This window comes from Pantherophis guttatus, chromosome 1, assembly GCF_059756535.1.
Source record: "Pantherophis guttatus breed Tessera chromosome 1, ASM5975653v1, whole genome shotgun sequence".
Lineage (NCBI taxonomy): Eukaryota > Metazoa > Chordata > Lepidosauria > Squamata > Colubridae > Pantherophis > Pantherophis guttatus.
Window position 1 is genome coordinate 13449975 of NC_142063.1, and position 23955 is coordinate 13473929.

The 23955-nt window shown below is 44.0% G+C and overlaps 1 protein-coding gene across 2 annotated transcripts in view; it reads right to left on the minus strand.

Annotated features, from left to right (window-relative positions):
- The window catches only part of SBNO2 (strawberry notch homolog 2), a 162178-nt gene that overhangs the window by 36541 nt on the left and 101682 nt on the right, over window positions 1-23955 (minus strand). Inside the window, exons 6-14 of one of the 2 annotated variants that reach the window (XM_087873738.1) lie at window positions 18589-18684; window positions 14408-14504; window positions 9664-9824; window positions 9233-9366; window positions 6585-6675; window positions 5129-5272; window positions 4020-4137; window positions 2821-2926; window positions 1681-1834 (exon numbers count right to left, since the gene is read on the minus strand). In XM_087873738.1, coding sequence (XP_087729864.1) covers window positions 1681-1834; window positions 2821-2926; window positions 4020-4137; window positions 5129-5272; window positions 6585-6675; window positions 9233-9366; window positions 9664-9824; window positions 14408-14504; window positions 18589-18684 — 1101 coding nt within the window. Of the gene's footprint in view, window positions 1-1680; window positions 1835-2820; window positions 2927-4019; window positions 4138-5128; window positions 5273-6584; window positions 6676-9232; window positions 9367-9663; window positions 9825-14407; window positions 14505-18579; window positions 18685-23955 lie in introns of both variants that reach the window. The other variant, XM_087873691.1, reaches the window with a different exon arrangement.

The following is a 23955-nucleotide window of genomic DNA, read 5'->3' on the forward strand; positions in this document are numbered from 1 at the left end:
CTGCAACCCAACAAGACAGACACAGACTTCAGAGGATAATTAGAACGGCAGAAAAAACAATGGCTACCAACCTGCCTTCCATGGAGGATCTGTATACTGCCTGAGTCAAAAAGAGGGCTGGGAAAATATTTACCGACCCTTCGCATCCTGGACATAAACTGTTTCAACTTCTACCCTCAAAATGATGCTTTAAAGCACTGCACACCAGAACAACTAGACACAAGGGCAGTTTTTTCCCCCGAATGCCATCACTCTGCAAAACAAATAATTCCCTCAACATTGTCAAACTATTTACTAAGATTGTATTACTATTACTCTTCTCTTCCTTTCTATTACCTATCTCCTCATGACTATAATCTTGTTGCTTGTAGCTTTATGATTTATATTGTTTTATTTAGTTTCCTAGTAAGATTTGATTGCTTATTTAATCAATTTAATTTAATCAATTTAATTTAATCAATTCAATTTAATCAATTGCTTATTTGATTGCTTATTTCAGGGCCCGACGATTTTTCGTCGGGCCCTGAAAACCTATTTATTTCAACTAGCTGGGCTGGCTTGAGTTAAATTTTAAATTGATTTTAAATTGGGTTGTTTTAATTTATGGCCAAAATATTTAATTATTTTAATACTGTTTTTAAATTTTGTATGCTCTGTTTTTTACTTTGGCTGTTCACCGCCCTGAGTCCTATTTGGAGAAGGGCGGTATAGAAATGGAAACAAATAAAATAAATAAATAAATAAATAAATATTTAGTATCCTATGACTATCACTAACTCAGGGATGTCAAACTTGATTTGCATCAGGGTTCTGTTTGACCTTGGGGGGCTGGGGGGGCTGTGGCCAGCTCGATGTCACTCGTGTCGGCGCCTGTGATGTCCCAAGCGCTCTGTCAGCGAAAATGGGCTCCCAAGCTCTGTTTCGGCTGCGACGGCCTCCTGCAACCCTATGCCAGCGAAAACAGAGCTTGGGAGGGCCGCCTGTGGCAGAGGCACTGCATGGCGGTCCTTCGTTGTTTCAAGGGCGGCCCTGTGGGCCAGATCTAAGCACCCCACAGACTGGATCCGGCCCCTGTGCCTTGAGTTTGACACCTCTGCACTAAGAGTTATATCTTATGATTCTTGGTGAATGTATTTTTAATGTACCCTGCTCTTCTTCCACACCTCTCAACTGGTCAAGGAAGTCTTGTGCTATACTCAGGCTCTCTATTTTAATTTTTCTTCCTTGCCAGGTTATTAGCATCCCTTCTGGAAGGAGCCACCTGAATAGTATATTTCTTTTATTCAACTGTACTGCTAGAAATCTATATCCCTTTCTTATCTCCCGAACTCTTCTTGGTATCTGTTTTAGGATTATTATTTCTTTTTCTCGATACGTTATCTGTTCCTCTCTTGTCATGTTGTATAGAATGTCTTTTACTTTTTTCCTTGCAAAGCGGACATGTACTTCCCTAGGGAGCTTGTTCCTTCTTGCATAATTTGTCTGGACCCTATATACGTCGTCCAACTCTCTAATTATCGCCTGTTTGTCTTGTTGAAGTACATCTGCTATCAACTCCGCCATCCTATTCCTATTCCTATTCCTATTCCTAGTCTATAGAAATCAGCTGACCATAGATTCCAGGTGGCTCAAGCAAATGAGTCCAGCTATATCAGACAGCCCCGAAGCATAAAAGCTTACCAGCTTCGCTGCCTTGTTGTACACGTCCTTATATGCCGCGTCCAGTGGGATTTCTTCTATCCGGAAAGTGACTCCAGAAAAGCTGAGCTGTCGAGCGATGTACATCCCATTCACTTTCATATCCATGGCAACGATCTCCATTGCCCCAACACCTCTGCGGAGGAGGAAGACAAGAGATACAGATGACCTTTGGAGCTGCGGATTTTCCATCACCACCACAAGACCGTTCATTCATTCTTTCATTCATTCATTCATATTTATAAGCCCTTTTTCCCCAAAAGAAGATAATCAAATCGGAATAAACACTACAAGCAGAGTTTTGAGATAGAGAGTGATGTCAATGTTTGTTAGAAAAATACATCGCTAGGTATAAAACTCCCACGCCTGTCAAAGGCCAGACACACAAGTCAAACAGATCAAACAAAGATAAGGCCACACAAACAACTGCAACAGCGTTTGCAGCCTGATAAAATGTTGGTGGAGATAAGTGAAGTTAGGTCAAAATAATATCCTTGTCCAGGTTGAAAAGAGAGCTTGGGTCAGTTTTAGCATTCAAATCTAAAAAAATTGTCAGATGGAAAATGCAGTGGGTTTATTTTTAATGCCCCAGAGCAGTGGTGGGATTCAGCCGGTTTGGGTAAACCGGTAGTTAAATTGGTGGCTGGCCCCTCTCCTTCCCTGAGTCCCCACGCGCCCCATTTGGTTCCCAGGTAAGTGCAGGGAGGCCTCCTAGGCCCAAAATAGGGTGCATGGGGCGGTGCATTCCACCCCCTCCTCCCACGGCCTGTTTTTGCTCCCAGGGGGGTGCAGGAGGCCGACTGCTGCCTGTCATACCCCCATGGCCTCGCCCACCATGCCACGCCCACCCAGCCGATCATTAGGGCAGAGAACCGGTTGTTAAATTATTTGAATCCCACCACTGCCCCAGAGGCATTACCTACAAGGGAGGCCATTCAGACCAAACATCAAGAGGAACTGTTGGGCCAATGGAACAGGCTGCCTCATGAACTGGGGACTTCTCTTTCACTAGAGGTCTTGAAATAGAGGAAGGAGGGGGGGGAGGTGTCATCTGCTAGAGGTGCTCCAGGAGATCCCCCCCCCCAAACTCTGGGGTTCTGTGATAACCAGATGCAGCTTTACCTCTTTTCAATGGCATGGAGGAAGTCTTCAAAGGAGCGAAAGGGGGTGCCTTCTCCCCATATCCCCAGCCGACTCATGTAAATCATATTCTTTGGCTCAGAGGCACCTGCCGAAGAAAAAGACAGGCCGGTGGGTTGGATTGGAGAAGGAATTGTTAGATGCATTATTTCAGTGGATCAGTCCATCTCTCCCTCCCTCCCCCCTCTATCTATCTATCTATCTATCTATCTATCTATCTATCTATCTATCTATCTATCTATCTATCTATCCTTTCCAACCATCCATCCATCCCCTTCTCCCCCCTCCCTCCCTCCCTCCATTTTTCAATCTGTGGACATGTGTGGACATCCTTTCAACCTACTCTCATGCTAGCTGAGGAATTCTGGGAGTTAGGAGTCCACAATAAATTGCTGAGTTTGAGAAACTCTTCTCCTCTCGTTTGTGTCTGCCTGCTTACCTACCTCTATCATCTATCTACCTATCTGTATCTATAATCTATTCCAGTCTATCTATCTATCTGTCTATTTGTCTGGCTATTATCTATCTTTCTCTCTCTCTCTCTTTCTTTCTATCTTTCTTTTTCTTTGTCTCTCTTTCTCTTTCTCTCTTTCTTTGTCTCTCTCTCTCTCTCTTTTTCTTTGTCTCTTTCTCTTTCTTTCTTTCTCTCTTTCTTTGTCTCTTTTTCTTTCTCTCTCTCTTTCTCTCTTTCTCTCTCTCTCTTTTTCTTTGTCTCTCTTTCTTTCTCTTTCTTTCTCTCTCTCTCTCTCTCTTTTTCTTTGTCTCTCTTTCTTTCTCTCTTTCTTTCTCTCTCTCTCTCTCTCCCTCCCTCCCTCCCTCCCTCCCTCCCTCCCTCCCTATCATTCTACCTCCCTACCTCCCTATCTATTCCTCCTAACTTCAGGTCCACTCAACAACATCCTTTGTTCCCCAGAAACGGATGTTCAGAGCTAGCCTGGCTACACAAACTTGGGGAAAAAGGTGTGTTAAACAAGAAGCTCGTGTGGAAGAGAAATGGTGGATGAGGCTGGCCTTCTCCAGCTGGGTTCATGCTGCCCTGGTACAGTTAGGAATGGAGCTTTGACATCCAGAAATAGTCTACCCCCAAGTGTCAATACATCTTGATTTGGCGCTGCCCAGAGAGGATACTCTGGCTATAGACTCCTCCTGCAAATGTGCTCAGCGCGATGCGCATTGCTCACCTGTGGCACTGGCGTAGACGACTCTCGCCTGAGGCAGGTTTTTCTGCAGGTCCAATACTGCTTTGCCCATCTTGGTAGAGCTGGCATTTTTGGCTTTGTGGCATTCGTCGAACACAATCTGAGAGCGGAAGGCTCGTTAAGGGGAAACAATTCAAAAAGGATGGAGGGATCCTGGCACACAGAGGAAGGGGGTTTATGACAAACCCCCCCCCCCCAGTTCTGAAGGCAAAGGAGAGGAGAGTAAATCACGATCCTGGGCAGGGCTGCCTTCAGATGTGGTCAAAAATGTCAAGATGGCATCCAGCCACAAAAGTACAAATGAATAGCCCGATTTGAGTTCGGGAGGGAAAAAACTACCCCCCGTTGTAAAGCAATAAGAAAAAGTTAAAGCAGTCGATAAATCCAACACTTATAATCTGTAAGGCGCCAAAAGGAGGGCCAAAGTACAGATAGTTCTTGACTTACAACTATAATTGAGCCCCAATTTTCTGTTGCTAAGCGAGACGGTTCTTAAGTGAGTTTTGTCACATTTTACGACCTTTCTGGCCAGTTTTTAAGGGAATCATTGTTGTTTAAGTTAGAAACCCGGTTGTTAAGTGAATCTGGCTTCCCCATTGGCTTTGCTTGTCAGATGGTCGCAAAGGGGGATCGCCTGACCTTGGGACACTGCAACCGTCATAAATAGGAGACAATTGCTAAGCATCTGATTTTTGATCATGTGACCACGTGGATGGCTGCAATGGGCGTTAAGTGTGAAAAATGGTCATCAGTCACTTTTTTCAGTGCTGTTGTAACTTCAAATGATCACTGAGTTTAGGTTTAGAAGAGAAGAGAATAACGGAGTCGGAAGGGACCTTGGAGGTCTTCTAGTCCAACCCCCTGCTTAGGCAGGAAACCCTACACCACTTCAGACAAGTGGTTATCTAATCTCTTCCTAAAAACTTCCAGTGTTGGAGCATTCACAACTTCTGCAGGCAAGTTGTTCCTCTGATTAATTGTTCTAACTATCAGGAAACAAATGGTGGTAACTCGAGGGCCACCTGCAGCCTGTGTATTAGCCAAGGCCCCAAAACCTACAGAGTCCGGCTGTTTTATTTCTGTTAGGATACAACACCATCAAAATCGTCCTTGCACCAATCCAGAATCTGGTTCAATCTGGTCCTGTGCTGGCCGCCCGCTTGGCTTTCACCGATCAAGGCGGAGTAAGTGGCGAATAAAATCCCCTCCGAGGTAGCCGTGTCACCGTATTTAATCTACATCAGGAAAAGATTTTTAAAAATGCAAAAGAGAGAGAGGGGGGGGAGAGAGAGAGAGAGGGGGAGAGAGAGAGAGAGAGAGAGAGGGAGAGAGAGGGAGAGAGAGAGGGAGAGAGAGAGAGAGAGAGAGAGAGAGAAGGAGAGAGAGAGAGAGGGAGAGAGAGAGAGAGGTTTTCACAATGCTGACATTTTAGACACAGAAATGCATCCCACGTAAATTAACCGAGGTCCTTCGGGGGGGGGGGGGGATCATGGATGACATATTTCAGTGTTTCCTTAACCTTGGCAACTTTAAGGCAGGTGGACTTCAACTCCCAGAATTCCCCAGCCAGCCAAACACACTGACATATTTAATGCAGGGCTATTGGTGACCCAGTCTGGGTGAACGTCTGCAAAAATGAATAGTTGAACCTTCCTTCCTCACAGTCGGGCATTTGGACTTTCTCACTCTGTGCAGGAAATGCTTTCTCAGCCTTGGCAATTTTAAGATGTATACAGAGTACAACTCCCAGAATTCCCGGCAAGGCAGAGAAATCAAAGGTGACTCCGGACAATCCAGGCAAACCTTGGCAACTTTAAAATGTGTGGATATCAACACTCAGAATGAGGGAAGGAGGGAGGGAGGGAGGGAAAGAAGGAAGGAAAGAAAGAAGGACGGGGAGGGAGGGAGGAGACGGAGGAGAGGGAAGGAGTGAGTGAGTGAAGGAAGGAAGGGAGGGAGGGAGGAGAGGGAGGGAGGAAGAGAAGAAGGGAGGGAGGGAAGGAAGGAGAGGGAGGGAAGGAGTGAGAGTGAGTGAAGGAAGGAAGGAAGGAAGGGAGGAAGGGAGGAGAGGGGAGAGAAGAAGAGAAGGAGGAAGGGAAGGAAGGAAGGAAGGGGAGAGGGAAGGAGTGAAGGAAGGAAAGGGAGAGAGGAAAAGAAGGAGTAAGTGTGTGAGTGAATGAGTGAGTGAAAGAAGGAAGGAAGGAAGGAAGGAAGGAAGGAAGGAAGGAAGGAAGGAAGGAAGGAAGGGGCATTTTTCTCTTTCTCTCAATAACTATGCAATGCCATCCAATCTATGATATTCTCAAAGGCTTAGAACAGCACCAAAACACAAATAAAACATCCAAACTCAAGAGAGCCTGTGATTATCTCAATTTCCTTTAAATGAAACTATCTATTTATCATAAACAAACATAACAAGGATAAATATGGGCAAATGCAGAATCTCTTGTGCCGAGTTCTCAGTGCTCCCGCTCAACTTTCCCCATGGGGTAGGGTGGGGTGGGGGTGGGGGGAACAGAAAGGAAGCAAAAGGGGGGGGAAACCCACCTTGTTTAAAGCATGGACAGGGAGGTTAGGCGCATCGATATCCTTCAGGTCCCTCTCGGCATCGTATTTCAGATCATTTGAGACGCTGAACCTGGAAAGGAGGGGTGGGGTGGATGAGCAGAAGAGCCAAAAAGAACATGGGGGAGAGGTTTTATAAAGGAAGCCGCTTGACTGGCCTCTCAAATACCATACTTTCATTTACAGCCAGTCCTCGACTTACAACTGAGCCCCAAAATTTCTGTGGCTACGTTGTTAAATGAATTTTGCTCCCCGTTTTACGGCCCTCCTTGCCAGAGTTGTTAAGTGAATCATTGCAGTTGTTCAGTTAGGAACACACGGTTCTTAAGTGAATCTGGCTTCCCCCTTGGCTTGGTTTATCAGAAGGTCGCAAGAATACCAGAACCGTCATAAATAGGAACGATCTGAATTTTGATCACGTGACCATGGGGAATGCTGCAAAGGTCGTAAGTGTGGGAAACGGTCCTAACTAAGTCATTTTTTTTCAGTGCCGTTGTAACTTTGAACCGTCACTAAATGAACTGTCGCAAGTCGAGGATTAGATTACCTGTATTTATTTTATGAAACTTAGAGAACCTCCTTCTCACTCACAATATTATCCATCTGTGGCTGGAAACTCCTTTTTAAAAACATCACTTCAACAGCTGGAGGCAGTTGGGATATTATAGGGGCGGGGGGGGGGCGGGGAGAGAACCAACTGGCAGAGTTCCTGAGCCCTTTTGCTGGCTCTGGGTGCCCCCAACCCTTATTTGAGGGTTTAATGCCTCTTATCTCTTTGGTCTCCCAGCAGACTCTAATAAGAAATCTCGCCAGTCGTCCTCAAGGATTCGACGTCACAATTTCAGCGGGGTTGCAAGAAAAAGTCGGAAAAATTGGTCGGAATGCAAGGCCGGTGGCAAATGAGTTTTTTGTTGTGGTTATGGTTGATTGAGTAAATTCGTTTCTTTCTGGTGAGCTGTCTAGAGCTACACTGTTCGAACTGGAAGGTCATCAAAGTTGGAGCCAATTTGACCACAGGAGGAATGATATTCCAAAGGTATCAGATATATTATCATACTTTATATATTATTATATTCTATCTTTCTTTCCTCTCTCCCTTCTTGCCTTTTACCTTCCTTCCTCCTCCTCACTCACTCACTTTTCTCTTTCTTTCTTTCTTTTCCTTTCTTTCCTCCTCTTCGTCTTCTTCATCATTATCTATCTATCTATCTATCCCCTAAAATAAGACATTATTATTATTATTATTTCTTATTATTCATATTTCTATGCCGCCCACTCTCTGAGGACTCTGGGCGGCATACACCAAAGACAGTATACTAAATAGCATATTGCCCCCAACAATCTGGGTCCTCATTTTACCCACCTCGGAAGGATGGAAAGCTGAGTCAACCTTGAGCCAGTGGGACTTGATCCGCTGATCTGCTGAACTAGCAGTCAGCTGAAGTAGCTGCAGTACTGCACTCTAACTTCTGCGCCACCTTGGCTCATCCCCTGATAATAAGCCCAATCGGGCTTTTGAGCACATGCACTAAAATAAGCCTCCTCCCAAAAATAAGCCCTCCCGGAAAATATTTAAACGCAGTGCTGGGAATCAGGTAAGATGGCAAAAGGAGTTCGATCTTGCTCCATGTGCCCCAAAATAATAAGACCTCCCCGAAAATAAGGCCAAGCGCTTATTTCGGGGTTCAAAAAAATATAAGACAAGGTCTTATTTTCGGGGAAACACGGTAGCTATCTATCTTCAGTCTATCTATTTCTTCTTGATACAGTTTGGTGTAGCGGTTAAGGTAGCAGGCTAGAACTCAGGAGGAGACCGTGAGTTCTAGTCTTGTTTTACATATGAAGCCAGTCAGGTGATCTTAGACCAATCATACTCTGTCAGGCCTACTAAGGAAGCAAATTACAACTCTTTTTTTTGGGGGGGGGGGATTTTGTGTAGTGGTTAAGGCTAGAAACAAAGAAACTGAGTTCTAGTCCCGTTTTAGGCATAAAAGCCAGCTGGGTGACTTTGGGCCAACTACTAGGAGACGTGAGTTCTAGTCTCACCTTATGTCAACTCGCAAAGCATCCCTTGCCTGCTCTCGAGTTGCCATAGGCAAGGGGGATCCACATTCCAGACATCTCTCTCTCAAGGCTGTCTCCCAGGGTTACCAACAGTGGCCAGAGGGGAGTGATCTCTTGCTCCTTGGCAAATGTGACTGATGACACAGCCTTGGGGGGGGGGGAATAGGGTCAAGATTGGGCCATAAATTATGTGGGGTCAGAGTTGGCTTCACTTGAAACAGCTCCTAATAACTGGATTTCTTTTGAAGCTTGGCTCGAGGCTCGTTAGTTAATTAGGGCATCCGTTGGAGCTATGATACCTTAGGCATGAAAGCCAGTTGGGGGATTTTGGGTCAATCAGCCTTAGGAAGGAGACAATGGCAAACAAAGAGTATCGGATGCAACTGAATGTAAGAGAGAGAGATAATCTATAATAACTCATATTATAGAACGGCTACTCAAATTCTCTTTCCTGAACTAAGTTGAGGCCTTAGCCTTGAGGACCCTATACGCTGGGAAAGGAATACAGAAAAGAGATGCAATTTCTGAGAGCTTTAAAACAGGGACGCAGGGACGTGATCACTCACCACAGAGCCTTCTTCCTTCCCTTCAGATAATTTTCATAGATGATCCCTGCAATGGTCCGGCCCTTCCCTACGCCCGCACCGTCTCCTATCAGGAATCCGGCTCTCTGCCCGTTGGGAAGCAAGTTTTCGTGTTCCTAGAAATCCCAGCAGAAAGGAACCCAATGTAGGAATCGAGTGAAGAGGCACTACAGGAGCGGCTTCCAGCCGCTCGGAAGCTTACAACCCGTCTTAGCCGTGTTTCATCAATCCTGACTAGGTAGCTCAGTGACTAAGACACTGAGCTTGTCGATCAGAAAGGTCGGCAGTTCGGCGGTTCGAATCCCTCTAGTACAGGTCTCCTGCGTGAGCAGGGGGTTGGACTAGATGACCTCCAAGGTCCCTTCCAACTCTGTTACTGTAAATCCCGCCCCAAACCCACTTCGTGTGTGTACCTGGCAGGCGTAAATGATAGCTTCCAGTTGCAGCGCAGAGAGCAACCCGTTTTCGCCAATCGATTCGGGGAGAGAGAGGACGTAGGTGATATCTGGAGGAGGGACGCTGGAAAGCGTGCTGGTTTCTACCACTCGGTCAGGATGCTGCTTCCCAATTTTCGCTGTAAGACAAAGCAAAAAGACAAGTGTCAACCGTTCGAATGTTTCTCAGCTTCTCTGGAGAAACTTTAAGTTCTCTGCAAGGATCAAAGGCCGTATTAGACCATACAAGCCAACAATTCAATTAAAACCGTATTTGAGGGGGGAATTTGGGGCCCTTAGCCAGGTTTCATTCATGTATATTAATGTATGTATGTATGTATGTATGTATGTATGTATGTAAGTATGTATGTATGTGTGTATAGATAGATAGATAGATAGATAGACAGACAGACAGACAGACAGACAGACAGACAGACAGATAGATAGATAATCACTGTCCATTTTGAATTGATCTCTGGCCACCATTGCTGTTGTGACCCAGGCCCAAGTAGTTAGTATTAAATACAAACAGTTCGAAAACAGACTTTATTAGAACAGCTGAGAATTAACTCATTCTCAGTGTAGTCCAAACTAAATTAAAGCAAATTCTTCAAAACACCGCTCCTCAGTTTATCACCTGACCTTGGGATAATTAGGCAAACTGCCAAAGGCTTTTCTTGGCAAAAGTTCAGAAGCAGAAGACGCCGACAAGAAATGAATACAGTGAAACAAGAAGCAAGTCTCTCAACGTTGTTTTCCGGCAAAGAGCCCAAGAGCCATTGCTGGTCTTTTAAGCCTTATGGGAGGGGCCAATCATCTCCTGGCCTTACTCCTGAGTCGTCCTCTCTGCTTTAGCTGCTCCTGCCTTCTGGCAGCTCTTCTCATACGTGCACTAGGAACAGGCTCCTCCTGTTCCTCTGCCTCTCTACTGTCAGCCTCTGGAGGCTCTGGAGTCTGCACATCACTCCCCGATGGCCCTGGCCCCATCTCTGCCTCCGACGCAGAGCCCTCATCCGGGCCTTCCCCAGCCTCCAGGCCTGGCCCATGTCCTTCCTCAGCCTCATCACTGTCCGACTCCGCTGCCAGCTCCGCAGGCTGCGGGCGGACCACAACAATCTCTTCCAGTCAGAGATAGTCTCTGCTGTTGTTAATTGCCCTATTCTGAGCCTTCGAATCTCCTCAGGGTTATCAATGGTTTCTCCATAACTGCTAGCCAGGGCATTAACTGCAAGAGTCAACAGCCTCTTCAGTCGTGCCCAGAAGACAAACAATGATCTAAGACAGGAGGAGGCAGGAGTTTACCAAATCAGGAAGTCAGGGATTAAAGAGTATTTTCCACCTCATCCATGGCTGCTTTGCACAGGGAAAATCTGCTAAATCTTGACCTCGGATTTTAGCCCTCCTCAATCCCTCACTCTTCCAGATGGAGAAAATCACCCCTTGGCGGCTTATCTGGCTGCCTGAACTCATTCGCAGTGACTACAGATGGCTTACAGAAATAAAACCCCAAATACAAATCTCAACAAACCCCCACCTCTTGAGTCAAAAGCTTTGTTCAAGCATTACAGTAAAGTGTGTGTGTGTGTGTGTGTGTGTGTGTGTGTGTAAAAAGTGAGGAAATGAGCAGCTGAGCTCATCAGGAGCCCTGGTAGGCAGTGCTTAGAATGCAGTATTGTAGACTAACTCTGCCGATTGCCAGCAGTTCGATCCTGACCAGCTCAAGGTTGACTCAGCTTTCCATCCCTTCTGAGGTTAGTAAAATGAGGACCCAAATTGTTGGGGGCAAGAGGCTGACTCTGTAAACCACTTAGAGAAGCTGTAAAAGCCCTGTGGAGTAAAAGCCCTGTGGAGCGCTCTAAAGCACCTTTAGAGCGCTCCATGGCTTAGGGCCTGGTTATTTACGGGACCGCCTGCTGCCGCAAATGGCCTCCCACCGGCCGGTATGCTCTCACAGAGAGGGACTCCTCCGGGTGCCATCGGCCAAACAATGTCGGCTGGCAGCCCCCAGGGGGAGAGCCTTCTCTGTGGGGGCACCTACTATCTGGAACGAGCTCCCCCCGGAGATACAGAGGATCCCGGATCTATGCACCTTCCGCCGCGCTCTTAAGACCTTTTTATTTCATCAGGCTGGTCTGACCTAACCTTTCCCATTCTTTTTTAATGTAAATTTTAATGTAAATTTTAATTTGTTCTTAACCTGGGGTTTTAAATTTGTCTTGGGCTAAATTGATTTAATTCTATTTTACTTCTGCTCTTAATTTTTGTATTCTATGTGTTTTATTCTGTGCCTGTTCACAGAGGCCTTCGGGAGTAGGGCGGTATACAAATTAAATAAAATAAAATAAAAATAAATAAATTATATATATATATGTCTAAGTGCTATTGCATATTGATACTAGCTCCAAAAAGCTAGTACTGCTACCTAAACTAGTTCTCCCTCCAAAATTGGGTCCATAAAATTCAGTCCCACCACTCCCAGTGATGTCCACGGAAGACCTGAAAGCCATTCTGCCTTCCTTCCACCAACCTTCCCATGTTGTCCATCTTTGCCATAACCCCACATCTCGCAAGCGGCAAAATGACTAGTTTCACACAATATGCCAGGGTCAAATTCATGCAAGCCACACTCTTGACTGTGCCCAACGTACGAGTCTATTCAAAGGCAATCGTGTGGGACGGAATGAGATGCAGGTCTCTCCTTGACCCCCGAATCTACTTCCCTGCATCACCAAATCCTGCCGATGGAAAGGAATTCCTGCAGCTGTCCAGTCCAACCTTCGGCTCAATGCAGAGTCCAAAGTAAAGAATCTTAATCAAGGAACATGTAGGCTCTCCAAAACAAGTTGTGACTGAGTCACTGGTTTTGTTGTCCCTTGTTATGCTGCTATCATGTTGAAACCAAGGAAGCACTTATGGTTAGTTATCCTGTTTACAGATACGCTAAGAGGGAAATGGTGATTTGGTTGTGAGGAGTTCTGGGGGATTTCCTACTCACACAACCTGCCCCACCCACTACCACCCACACAGTTTAGGCTTCAAATATTTGCAGAGTCAGGAAGTTGAACGACGCAACATTGCCCCTGCCTTCCATTGGTTGCTTAGAAGAAGGTTTCCCAACCTTGCCCACTTTAAGACATATGGACTTCATGGCTGGCTGGGGAATTCTGGGAGTTACAGTCCATGTGTCTTAACGTGGCCAAGATTGGGAATCTTTGCTCTAGAAAGATTAAATTCTAATCTAAAGATTAAATTAAATTCTTTAATTCCTCTGCTGCACGAGCTGCATTGGCTTCCGGTGGACTTCCAGGTGCGCTTCAAGGTGTTGGTGACCACCTTTAAAGCGCTCCATGGCTTAGGGCCGGGGTACTTATGGGACCGTCTTCTGCCACCAATTGCCTCCCACCGGCCGGTTCGCTCCCACAGAGAGGGCCTCCTCAGGGTGCCGTCGGCCAGACAATGTCGGCTGGCGACCCCCAGGGGGAGAGCCTTCTCTGTGATGGCACCTACTCTCTGGAAAAATCTACCCCCAGAGATTCGAGTGATCCCACACCTCCGGACTTTCCGTCGGGCCCTTAAAACCTATTTTTTTCAGTTAGCCGGGCTGTCCTGATTTTATGGTGGGTTTTTTAAATTGATATTGGTTTTGAATTGAAATGTTTTAAATTATGGGCCAAACTTTATTTAATTATTTTAAATCTATTTTAACTTTTGTGTACAAATGTTTAACTTTGGCTGTTCACCGCCCTGAGTCCGAAAGGAGAAGGGCGGTATAGAAATCTGAAAAATAAATAAATAAATAAATAAATAAATAAATAAATAAATAAATAAATAAATAAATAAATAAACAAACAAATAAACAAACAAACAAACAAACAAATAAATAAATAAATAAATAAATATTTTTTTTTTTAAATTTGATTTATATGCCGCCCTTCTCCGGAGACTCAGGGCGGCTTACAGTGCATTCAGCAATAGCCTTCATCCTTTTGTATATTTATACAAAGTCAGCTTATTGCCCCCACAAACTGGGTCCTCATTTAACCTACCTTAGAAAGGATGGAAGGCTGAGTCAACCTTGAGCCTTGGAGAGATTCGAACCAGCAGTAAATTGCAGGCAGCTGTGTTAATAACAGGGTGCTTTAAACCACTGTAGTACCAAGGCTCTTATTAATTAATTAATTAATTTCCCTTCCTTAAAATTCCCACAGCTTTGCTGCTTGAGGATTCTGGGAAATGAAGTCTAATAGATCTGGGAGCACCAAGCTGGGGAAGACTGGACTACCCACATAAGAAAATGCCTGGGATTTTAAGCCAGAACTATTTTCGTTAGGCATAATACCAGAAATATATGATTTGATACTACACTGTTTTAACAGCAGCAAGAACTGTAATGTGCACAACATTGGAAAAGCGAGGAAACACCTACGGAAGAAGATATAATAAAAAAAAATATTGCACGGTGCAGAAATGGGACAGATTAACACTGAAGTTAAAAGAAAAAGAAGACACAGAATATTTTCAAACTTGGGACTTGTTTTATCAATGGTTGGACCACAGGGGTAGAAATTAGGAATTTAAGAAGTATTCCTATGTAAACGAATGGACTCAGACAGTATGCCGTTCATTAAGCACATATTGAATGTAAAGAGAAAACCAATAATACACACACACACACACAAACACACATATAAAAAGAGAAAATGCCTGGGGTTGACCCACTCACATTTGGAAGGGATATAATCGGCGTACGTCTCTGTATGACCCAGTTCTTCTGTTTCGTCATCGTCACCCTCCTCTTCCTCTTCTACCTGAGTTTGGGACTGAAATAGAATGAAAAAACAGAAATGTCAGACAGGCGAGTAGCAAAGTGGCAACAGAGCAGGTGTGTGATCCATTAGTGATACTCCCAGAATCAGAGGTGAAGATACGGGAGGGATTTGGAGAGAGATTGAGAGGGGGTGGAGTCAAGAGGGAAATTATCTTAGAGCAGCGATGGATAACCTTTTTACCATCGCGTGCCAGGAGCAGGGGGAGTGCGGATGTGTGTGTGTCATGTGTGTGTATGCCCACACCCATAATTCTATGTGCCCTGCCCCCGTGCGTGTGGGACCCCCCCACACTCCCCCCACTCCTGGCACGTGAGGGCCCGGTAGGCCCGTTTCTCTCTCCCCCCAGGCTCCAGAGCCTTTCTAGGAGTCTGAGGGCGAAAACGGCCTTCCCCAGCCCCTCAGAGGCCACCCGGAGGCCGGAAACGGTCTGTGGGCCCAGATGGCCCGAAAATCAGCTGGCCAGCGCTCACATGCGCGCCAGAGCTGAGCTTGCGTGCCCACCGATATGGCTACGCATGCCATAGGTTCACCATCACAGGCTTAGAATCTCTACATAGTCACAAGACGACAAAGTCCAACGTCCCTTGATTGCCTTTGAATCTTACCTAGTTTTACACAGGTGCAAACTGTTAGTCCGAGAAGATTCCTGTATGTGGGCTTGAAATTGAAACCTTCACAGGTGGACCTAATTGTTCATGCCTGACATTATTTAAATTAGATTCTCTACAAAACATTAATGTCTCGGCAGCTGTTGGTTTTAAAACACATGTTCATGGGCTTTTAACAAAATATAGGAAGTGGGAAAGAATACACGTGATGTAGTTATTACTTTCTGAACGGTATAAGCCAAAGCACCAGGAAACCTATTGTTGAAAAGTCTTGACTTCTATTAAGAAACTGGAAATATCATTATTTCTCATAACAAAATCAGGAAGTGAGTAAAAATGTGGGCTGGATCAAATCTCCGAATCAAGAAGGAAATATGCTTCTTCTATTATTATTATTATTATTATTATTATTACTATTACCGGGTTTCTCAGAAAATAAGACTGAGTCTTATTTTCTTTTACACTTGACAATAAGCACTTGGGCTTATTTTCAAAGCGGTCTTACTTTTTTTGAGGTGCAGCAGGCCAGACTCGGTGAGCTGGACATGCCGTGCACGCACCGTCGCCTCCATTCCAAACCTTCAGTGTTTGGAATGGAGGCTTTTTGAGGAACGGGAGGAAAATAGGGAGGGGAATTTTCCTGCCTGTCATCCATTCCTCAGTCTCAGCACAGACTGAGGGAAGGATGGCAGGCAGGAAAAAAACCCCTCCCATTTTCCTTCTGTTTGCCAAAATGCCTCCCGTTCTCCTCCCAAAAAGAGGGAAAAATCAAAGCAGCTGGTTGCAGAGCTGCCGGCTTCGGGGAAGCGGCCCAACAAGTAGAAGCACTGCACCCAGAAAGAGAAGGGCAAAAGCGGTATTTGCGCGGCCTAAGGGGCCAGTGGGCTGCAGCTGCAGCCAGACAGTTGCCCCCCTCCCCTGGCCACGCCCATCCCCCCCAGGCCAATTTTCGGGGTAGGGGTAATATTAGGGCCATCCCCAAAAAATTAGGGTTGGGCTTATTATTTGGGTGGGTCGTGTTTTCGGAGTCCTTCCCAAGGATCTGGGATAGGCAGTTGTTATTATATATTATACTAGCATCAGAGCGTGTTAATAATAATATAGGAAATACTAATGCTCTGATGGTCATTTCGAAAAATCCTTTCTTAGTGAGCACCTAGGAGCCAAGAGGAAGATACGTGGCAAATTTCAAGTTTGTAGGCTTTACGGTTCTGGAGATTTCGTGATTAATGCGTGAGTGGTTTTTGCTTTTATATATATAGATATATCGTAATATGATATATATTATGGTGTGAAAGGTATTGTTGTTGGATGTAAGCTATTCCAAGTCAAGCTGCCTTTTGCAATTGACTGAGGGGGATTTTGTCAATGCCGATGGTGTTCAAGCAGCGCTCCAGGAGTTTTGGGACTGCACACAAGGCGCCGATCGCTACCTTTGCTTTCTTTTGCCACCGTTGTATTTCGATTTGCTGATTAATGGCCACAATAAACTTACGTCATTTTATTTTCTATTTGCATATCTTTATATTTTCTGATTTTTCTCCAGTTTTTTTCTCTTCTCTTCTGCTGTCTACATGTCCACTATCTGCTGCGGTCCACTATCCAGACATTTTTTGTCTTCCTTCTCAACGATTGTTAAGTCTGGTGTGTTTGTTGTGTGGCAGGTACTTCTCTATTTGCATTCTAAGCTCCCACAGCACTTTAACTTCTTCATTTTCTATTACTTCCTCTATTTTTGTGGTCCCATAGTTCTTCCTTGCAGGCAGTGGTGGGCTTCTACCGGTTCGGCCTGGTTCGGGCGAGCCGGTAGCGACGATGGTGAGCTGAGAGCGAACCGGTTCTCTCTGACAGTTAAGTTGGCCCTCCCGCCCGCCCTGCATTATACATACCTTATATTTGGTCATTTTTAGCTCAGCTGAAAGGCGCGGTAGAGTGGACTGCTGCATCTCAGCTGTTCCACAATACACTATGCTTGCGCGGAGCGCGTGCATGATGCGAACCAGTGGTAACACCGGTTGAAACCCACCACTGCTTGCAGGTAAATTTTCTGTGGATCTTCCAATGCACCCATTGTGGCTACTTTGTCAGGCCATTGTTTGCAGTCGGTCTGTGTGATCTTCTTGCAGCTGCTAATCAAGTAAGTTTGCAACGGCAGTACTTGCTGTCTGTTGCTGTCTTCTCGATTCAACTGGCTTTGTGTGCATTTCTTGTTAAGGCTTGGTCTTTGGCAGCCAGAATTAGCCTCTCTGCTCTCTTTCTTCAACTTTCCTGCTCTTAACAATTGCCAGTTCTTTTTGTTATTTCCTTGGCCTTCAATTGTGTGTGTGTGTATGTGTGTGTGCGCTGCCCACGTAATCCTTTGCTTTGCCTTGCCATGTCCCTTTTTTATTCTTCATTTATTCTTTCTTATAGACTACAACCATTGGCATTGACAAAAACCATATCAGTCAATTGCAAAAGGCAGCTTTACTTCTAACAGCTTAGATCAGTGATGGCTAACCTTTTTGCCGCTGCGTGCCAAAAGTGGGGGGAGCGCAGGGGGATTGCACACACGCGTGCCCATACTCAATGCCCCCCTGCCCCCCCCACGCCTACATGCATGACCCCCGTGCTCCCCCGCTTTTGGCACACGATGGCACGGTGGGCAGGCATGGTAGGCCCGTTTTCGCCCTCCCCAGGCTCCAGAGGCTTTCTTGGAACTTGGGGAGGGCAAAAACATCCTTCCTCACTGCCCCGGAGGCCCTCCGGAGGCCAGGAACAGCCTGTTTCCCAACTTCCGGTGGGCCCGGAAGGCCCGAAAATCAGCTGGCCAGCATGCACATGCACACTGGAGCTGAGCTAAGGCAACACTCGCGTGCCCACAGATATGGCTCCACGTGCCACCTGTGACACGCGTGGCATAGGTTCACCATCACGGGCTTAGATCCTACGATGAGACATTTAACACCATCAAATATCCATATCTGGCTATTTCAGGTCCTTGGGAAGAACTCCAAAGATGAATAAAAATGCCAAATGCAATCAATCTGGATCTGGCAGACTATGCATTCAACCATAATACAGGTAGTCCTCGACTTAAGACCATAACAGAACCCAAATTTTCTGTTGCTAAGCAAGACATTAGCTAAGTGAGTTTTGCCACATTTTACGACCTCCCTTGCCACGCTCCCTTGTTAAGTGAATCACTGCAGTTATTAAGTAACACGGTTGTTAAGTGAGTCTGGCTTCCCCCATTGATTTTGCTTGTGGTCACATGACCCGGGACACTGCAACCGTCATAAATATGAGTCAGTTGCCAAGTGTCTGAATTTTGATCATGGGAACGCTACCATGGTTGTTAAGTGTGAAAAACAATCACAAGTCATTTTTTTCGGTGCTGTTGTAACTTCAAACGGTCACTAAATGAATTATTGTAAGTCAAGGACTACCTGTGATAATGATTGCCCTGTCTTTATTACCTTTATTACCTGAATGCTTGAAAGACGAGGGATGTCCTGAGTGGCAGTGATGTGATTTTCTATTCCCTGTAAGCCTTCTAGATTTTCCAAATCAGGAGGCAAGACCTGAACGGAAAAAGAAATATGGAAATTAGAACCATGTTAAGAGCAAATCCCAGCCAACCTCATTGGGGTGCAGAAGCTAATCATGTTAATCAGTGGATGGGAAGGTACCAGAGACCCCTAGATTGAGAAATGGGGGTTTCTAACACTCCTTTGCTGGATTTTTTTCTCATTGTGTCAACTAGACACAAGGACAGTTTTTCCCCGAATGCCATCGCTCTGCTTAACAACTAATTCCCACAACACTGTCAGATAATTTACTAAGACTTTATTACTATTATTCTTCTCTTCCTTACTAGTATCTAACTCTTCCCACTTATTACTATAACCATGTTGCTTGTATCTTTCAATTATATTGTTTTTATTTGTTTCCTAATATGATTTGATTGCTTATTTGTTCCCTATGACTATCACTAAGTGTTGTACCTTATTATTCTTGATGAATGTATTTTATTCTCCTTATGTACACTGAGAGCGTATGTACCAAAGACAAATTCCTTGTGTGTCCAATCACACTTGGCCAATAAAGAATTTTGTCCTGTCCTGTCCTGTCCTGTCCTGTCCTGTCCTACCCTATCCTATCCTATTCTATTGCCACTTTTGTGATTGTCTATTTCAGTTGGATATTTGGAGGTGGAGAATAGCTGTTCTGAGGGCAGAAAGGCACATATGCACCCCTAGAATTTTTAGGCAAGGTTTAAAAAAAAAAAAAAAACCTCCCAAGAGTTCCTAGGAGTCCTGAGAGCATCCCAGCAAAAGGCTGAATGAACTAGTGGTGGAACACTAATCGCTAATTGTTATTTGGCTGGAAAATTTTAGAGTTGCTCCTGATGGTGAAATGGGCAGCATATCAACTTAATAAATAAATAAATGCGCACCTATAGATTTTGGTTGATCAATTGATCGATTGCTTGATTCTTGATTGCCCTGAGGAGAAGGAAGGTATAGGTTTGTTGCTCATTCCAGTGGAGAAACTATCTATCTCTCTCTCTCTCTCTCTCTCTCTGTCTATCTATCTCTTTCTATCTTTCTATCTATCTCTTTCTATCTTTCTATCTATCTCTTTTTATCTATCTCTTTCTATTTTTATCTCTTTCTTTCTATCTCTTTCTTTCTTTCTATCTCTTTCTATCTTTCTCTTTCTATCTATCTATCTATCTATCTATCTATCTATCTATCTATCTATATCATCCATCCATCCATCCATCCATCCATCCATCCATCCGTGGTGGCGCAGTGGTTAGAGTGCAGTACTGCAAGCTACTTCTACTGATCATTGGCTGCCAGCAGTTTGGCAGTTCGAATCTCACAAGGCTCAAGGTTGACTCAGCCTTCCATCCTTCCAAGGTCGGTATAATGAGGACCCAGATTGTTGGGGCCAAGAGGCTGACTCTGTAAACCGCTTAGAAAGGGCTGTAAAAAGCTCTGTGAAGCGGTATATAAGTCTAAGTGCTATTTGCTATTGCTACTGCTGTCTGTCTGTCTGTCTGTCTGTCTGTCTATCATCTATATCTATCTATCTATCTATCTATCTATCTATCTATCTATCTATCTATCTATCTTCCATCCATCTATCCATCCATCCATCCATCCATCCATCCATCCATTAATCTATCTATCTATCTTTCTATCTATCCTGCCTATTGCAACTCTGGGTACTATATAAATTCATTCATTTGTTCATTTATTCATTCATTTGTTCAATTTCTGTAGACGTAATCCTGACAAGGGGAAGACCCACCAAGCCCCCTCCATCTGTCAGGTGGACAATATTGTAGAAGGATTTGCTTTCTTGTACTCTGTCCAATCAGGATTAACACACAGGCTCCAAATGTCAACAGCCCTGGGATATCTACGTTGCCAAGAACCCGCAACCTTTTCCTCTCCAGCACTTGACCAAAGAGAAGAATATCAAGAATGTACCGGTAATCTCTCTCTACTTATCAACAGGGGGGGTTGCTGCCGCCAATCTCTTTTTTCCCTTCCTCTTCTTTCCCCCTCCATTCTTCCTCTTGCATTGCATGTTAAATTGCCCAATGCAGGAGACTCTGACATATCCTCCCTCCTGGGGCCTTGTTTATATTTATTGTTTAATTGGTTCTGAGGGTTGTTTTAGAGTATTTTAATTGCTTGTTTTATTGTGCACATCCCAGAGTCACATTTCTAAAAGCGGGGGAGAGGGTAAGTAAATTAGATAAATAAATTGCAACCCATCTTTTTATGTAGACTTTTATGTCTACTTTTATGCTTCTTGGAAATGGGATTTTTTTTTTTTTATGTTGGCACCGGAAGAGATTTGAAGATTCTCTCATTCAGATGCTCACTTTATTGTTCTCTATTCATGCTATTCATAATACATGTTAATGTGCAATTGGGGAGAAGCAGTAGCAGAGTTGGAAGGGACCTTGGAGGTCATCTAGCCCAACCCCCTGCTCACACAGGAAACCTATGCTAGGGATTCGAACCGCCGACCTTTCTGATCGACAAGCTCAGCGTCTTAGCCACTGAGCCACCTAGGGAGCCACCAAAACAGTGCAATAAACAAAAACAGCACTTGTTTGTGTGATGTTGAACTGAAGGTAGCCATGGACTTAAAACTTTTCATTTAGTGACTGTTCAAAGTTCCAAGGGCACCGAAAAAAAAGTGACTTACGACCCTTTTTCACACTTGTGACCATTTACAGCATCCTCTTGGTTACGTGATCAAAATTCGGATGTGTGGCCCACACACATGATTTAAATGATAAATTGCTATATTTCTAAGATCAGAGACAAGATTTAAATTTGAATAAATAAACGTAAGGAAGTTTTAGAAATGGAAATAATTTTGAAATATAAACATGTTTGAACTGTATTGTTACTAGTGAGGATTTAGGGTAAGAATTGTGAAATGTATTATGAGGTACTAATTGAATTAAGATTTAAGGAGGGTTAATCGAAGGGTAATTGTTTTGATTAGATAAATATGAGTAAACTTTTTCTAAGAAGGTATTGGTTGAGATATGTGAGTTAAGATTAAGAAATAAGTGTTATGGCAAAATAGAATATATAAAATGTTGTTAAAGATGACAAAAAATTGAACAAATTGATGACCGGATCAAAGCTCTGTTCCGAAAAGATGTAATTTGTGTATTGGGGGAAAAAAATAAAAAAACAACTTTTTGCAAAAAAAAAAAAAAAAAAATCAGATGTGTGGCAACTGACTCGTATTTATGACGGTTGCACTGTCCCGGGGTCACGTGATTCCCTTTTGCGACCTTCTGACCAGCAAAGTCAATGGGGAAGCCAGACTTGCTTCACGACCGTGTTTCTAATTTAAAACAATTTCAGGGATTTACTTAACAACTCTGCCAAGAAAGGTCGTAAAATGGGGCGAAATTACAACTGTGTCACTTAGCAATTGAACTTCTGCGTTCAATTGTGGTTGGGTGAAAAACAGGGATGCTGCAACGGTTGTTAAGTGTGAAAAATGATCATAAATCACTTTTTTTCAGTGCCACTGTAACTCTGAACTGTCACTAAATAAATGGTTGTAAATAGAGGACTATCTATATTTAAGAGGAAGCGTGTGCATCTAACCACAAATACAAGAAAAAGCGTCCGGTAACTATAAATTCATCCATCGTTGCTTTGAGTAATCAAAACCACACAGTAGTTTTTAAGTTTGAAGCAACACTGCCCCCCAAAAAAAACACAAAAAAAAACAGCCCCACAATTGCTAGAGTTTTTTTAAAAAGCCTTTTTTCAAAAATTCTTCTTCAACTTTTATAACCAGATGAAGATTATCTATAAAAGCATAAAAATGCATTCCTGAAACTGAACCGAAATCTGGATAAACCCTAAAAGCACAAACATACTGTAATTATTTCCCTTTTTTTTTTTCAAAAAAAAGAAAAAACATTTTTACAATCTCTCTTCCATTACTGGAAGTCTGAGTCACAATTACCAGCAGGAAGTTGGACAGCAAAGTAGGGGAAGTTTTGCGTATTTTCAAGGCTGACGAACTCCAAATTTACAGGTAATCCAGCTGTTGATGTTTTATTCTGCCTAGCAGCATTCAATCGGTTGGCTAATCACCCCACAGCCTCACATGGACAGAGCCCCCTTCCCAAATTAAAGGATCGCTGTGTCAGCAAATTTAAGATTGATTTTTGAATAAAAGGCAGGGTTTTTTTCTCAACAAACAGGGCAATATGTCAAGCATTTATGGAAAGAAATGTATCTGATTCCAAGAATCAGGTTGGAAGCTTTTACCAAGGGAGATCTCCAAATTTGAAATCATGATGAATTTCCTGATTCTGAGAGCTATTAAGCCAGTTTGGATTTTAGTGGTTAAGGCAGTGGTGAAATGTAAAATTTGTTACTATTGGTGGGCGTGGCTTGGTGGTGGGTAATGTGACTGGGTGGGCGTGGCCAACTTTTTTTTTTTTTACTTTTAAAAGCATTTTTTTCTACAACCTTAAGAGGTTGCAGAAAAAAAAATTGCTTTTAAAAGCCTCTGACGATCAGGCAACTCAGGTGGGATCCTCAGAGGTTTTTAAAGGCATTTTTTTTTTCGACAACCTCTTCGGCCGAAGAGGTTGCAGAAAAAAACTTGCTTTTAAGAGCCTCTGACAATCCCAGCTGAGCCGCGCGATCTTCAAAGGCTTTTTTTTTTTTTACTTTTAAAAGTGTTTTTTCGGCCAAAGAGGTTGTAGAAAAAATGCTTTTAAAAGTAAAAAAAAAAAAGCCTCTGATGATCGCGCGGCTTAGCTGGGCATGGGGGGGGGCAGGGATTTTTGCTACCGGTTCTCCAAACTACCCGCCGCCATTGCTACCGGATCGGGCAATCCGGTCCGAACCGGGAGCATTTCACCCCTGGGTTAAGGCACCAGGTTAGAAAGCAGGTGATTGCGAGTTCTAATCCTGCCTTACATATGAAAACTGGCCGGGGGACTTTGGGCCAATCACCAGGAGACAATGAATTTTAGTCCTGCCTTAAGCATGAAACCGGTTGGGTGACCTTGGGCCAATCATTAGGAGGCTAGGAGTTCTAGTCCCACCTTAAGGCATGAAAGTCAGCTAGATGACCTTGACCCAATCATGCTCTGTCAGCCTAACTCGCCTCACAGGATTGTTGTTGTGGGGGATATAATAGGAGGGAGATGGATATGTTTGCTATCTTGAGTTATTTGTAAAAATAATAAATAATAACAACTAATAGGAATAGCACTTGGACTTACATACTGCTTTACACAAGAATAGTTTTTTCCCGAATGCCATCACTCTGCTAAA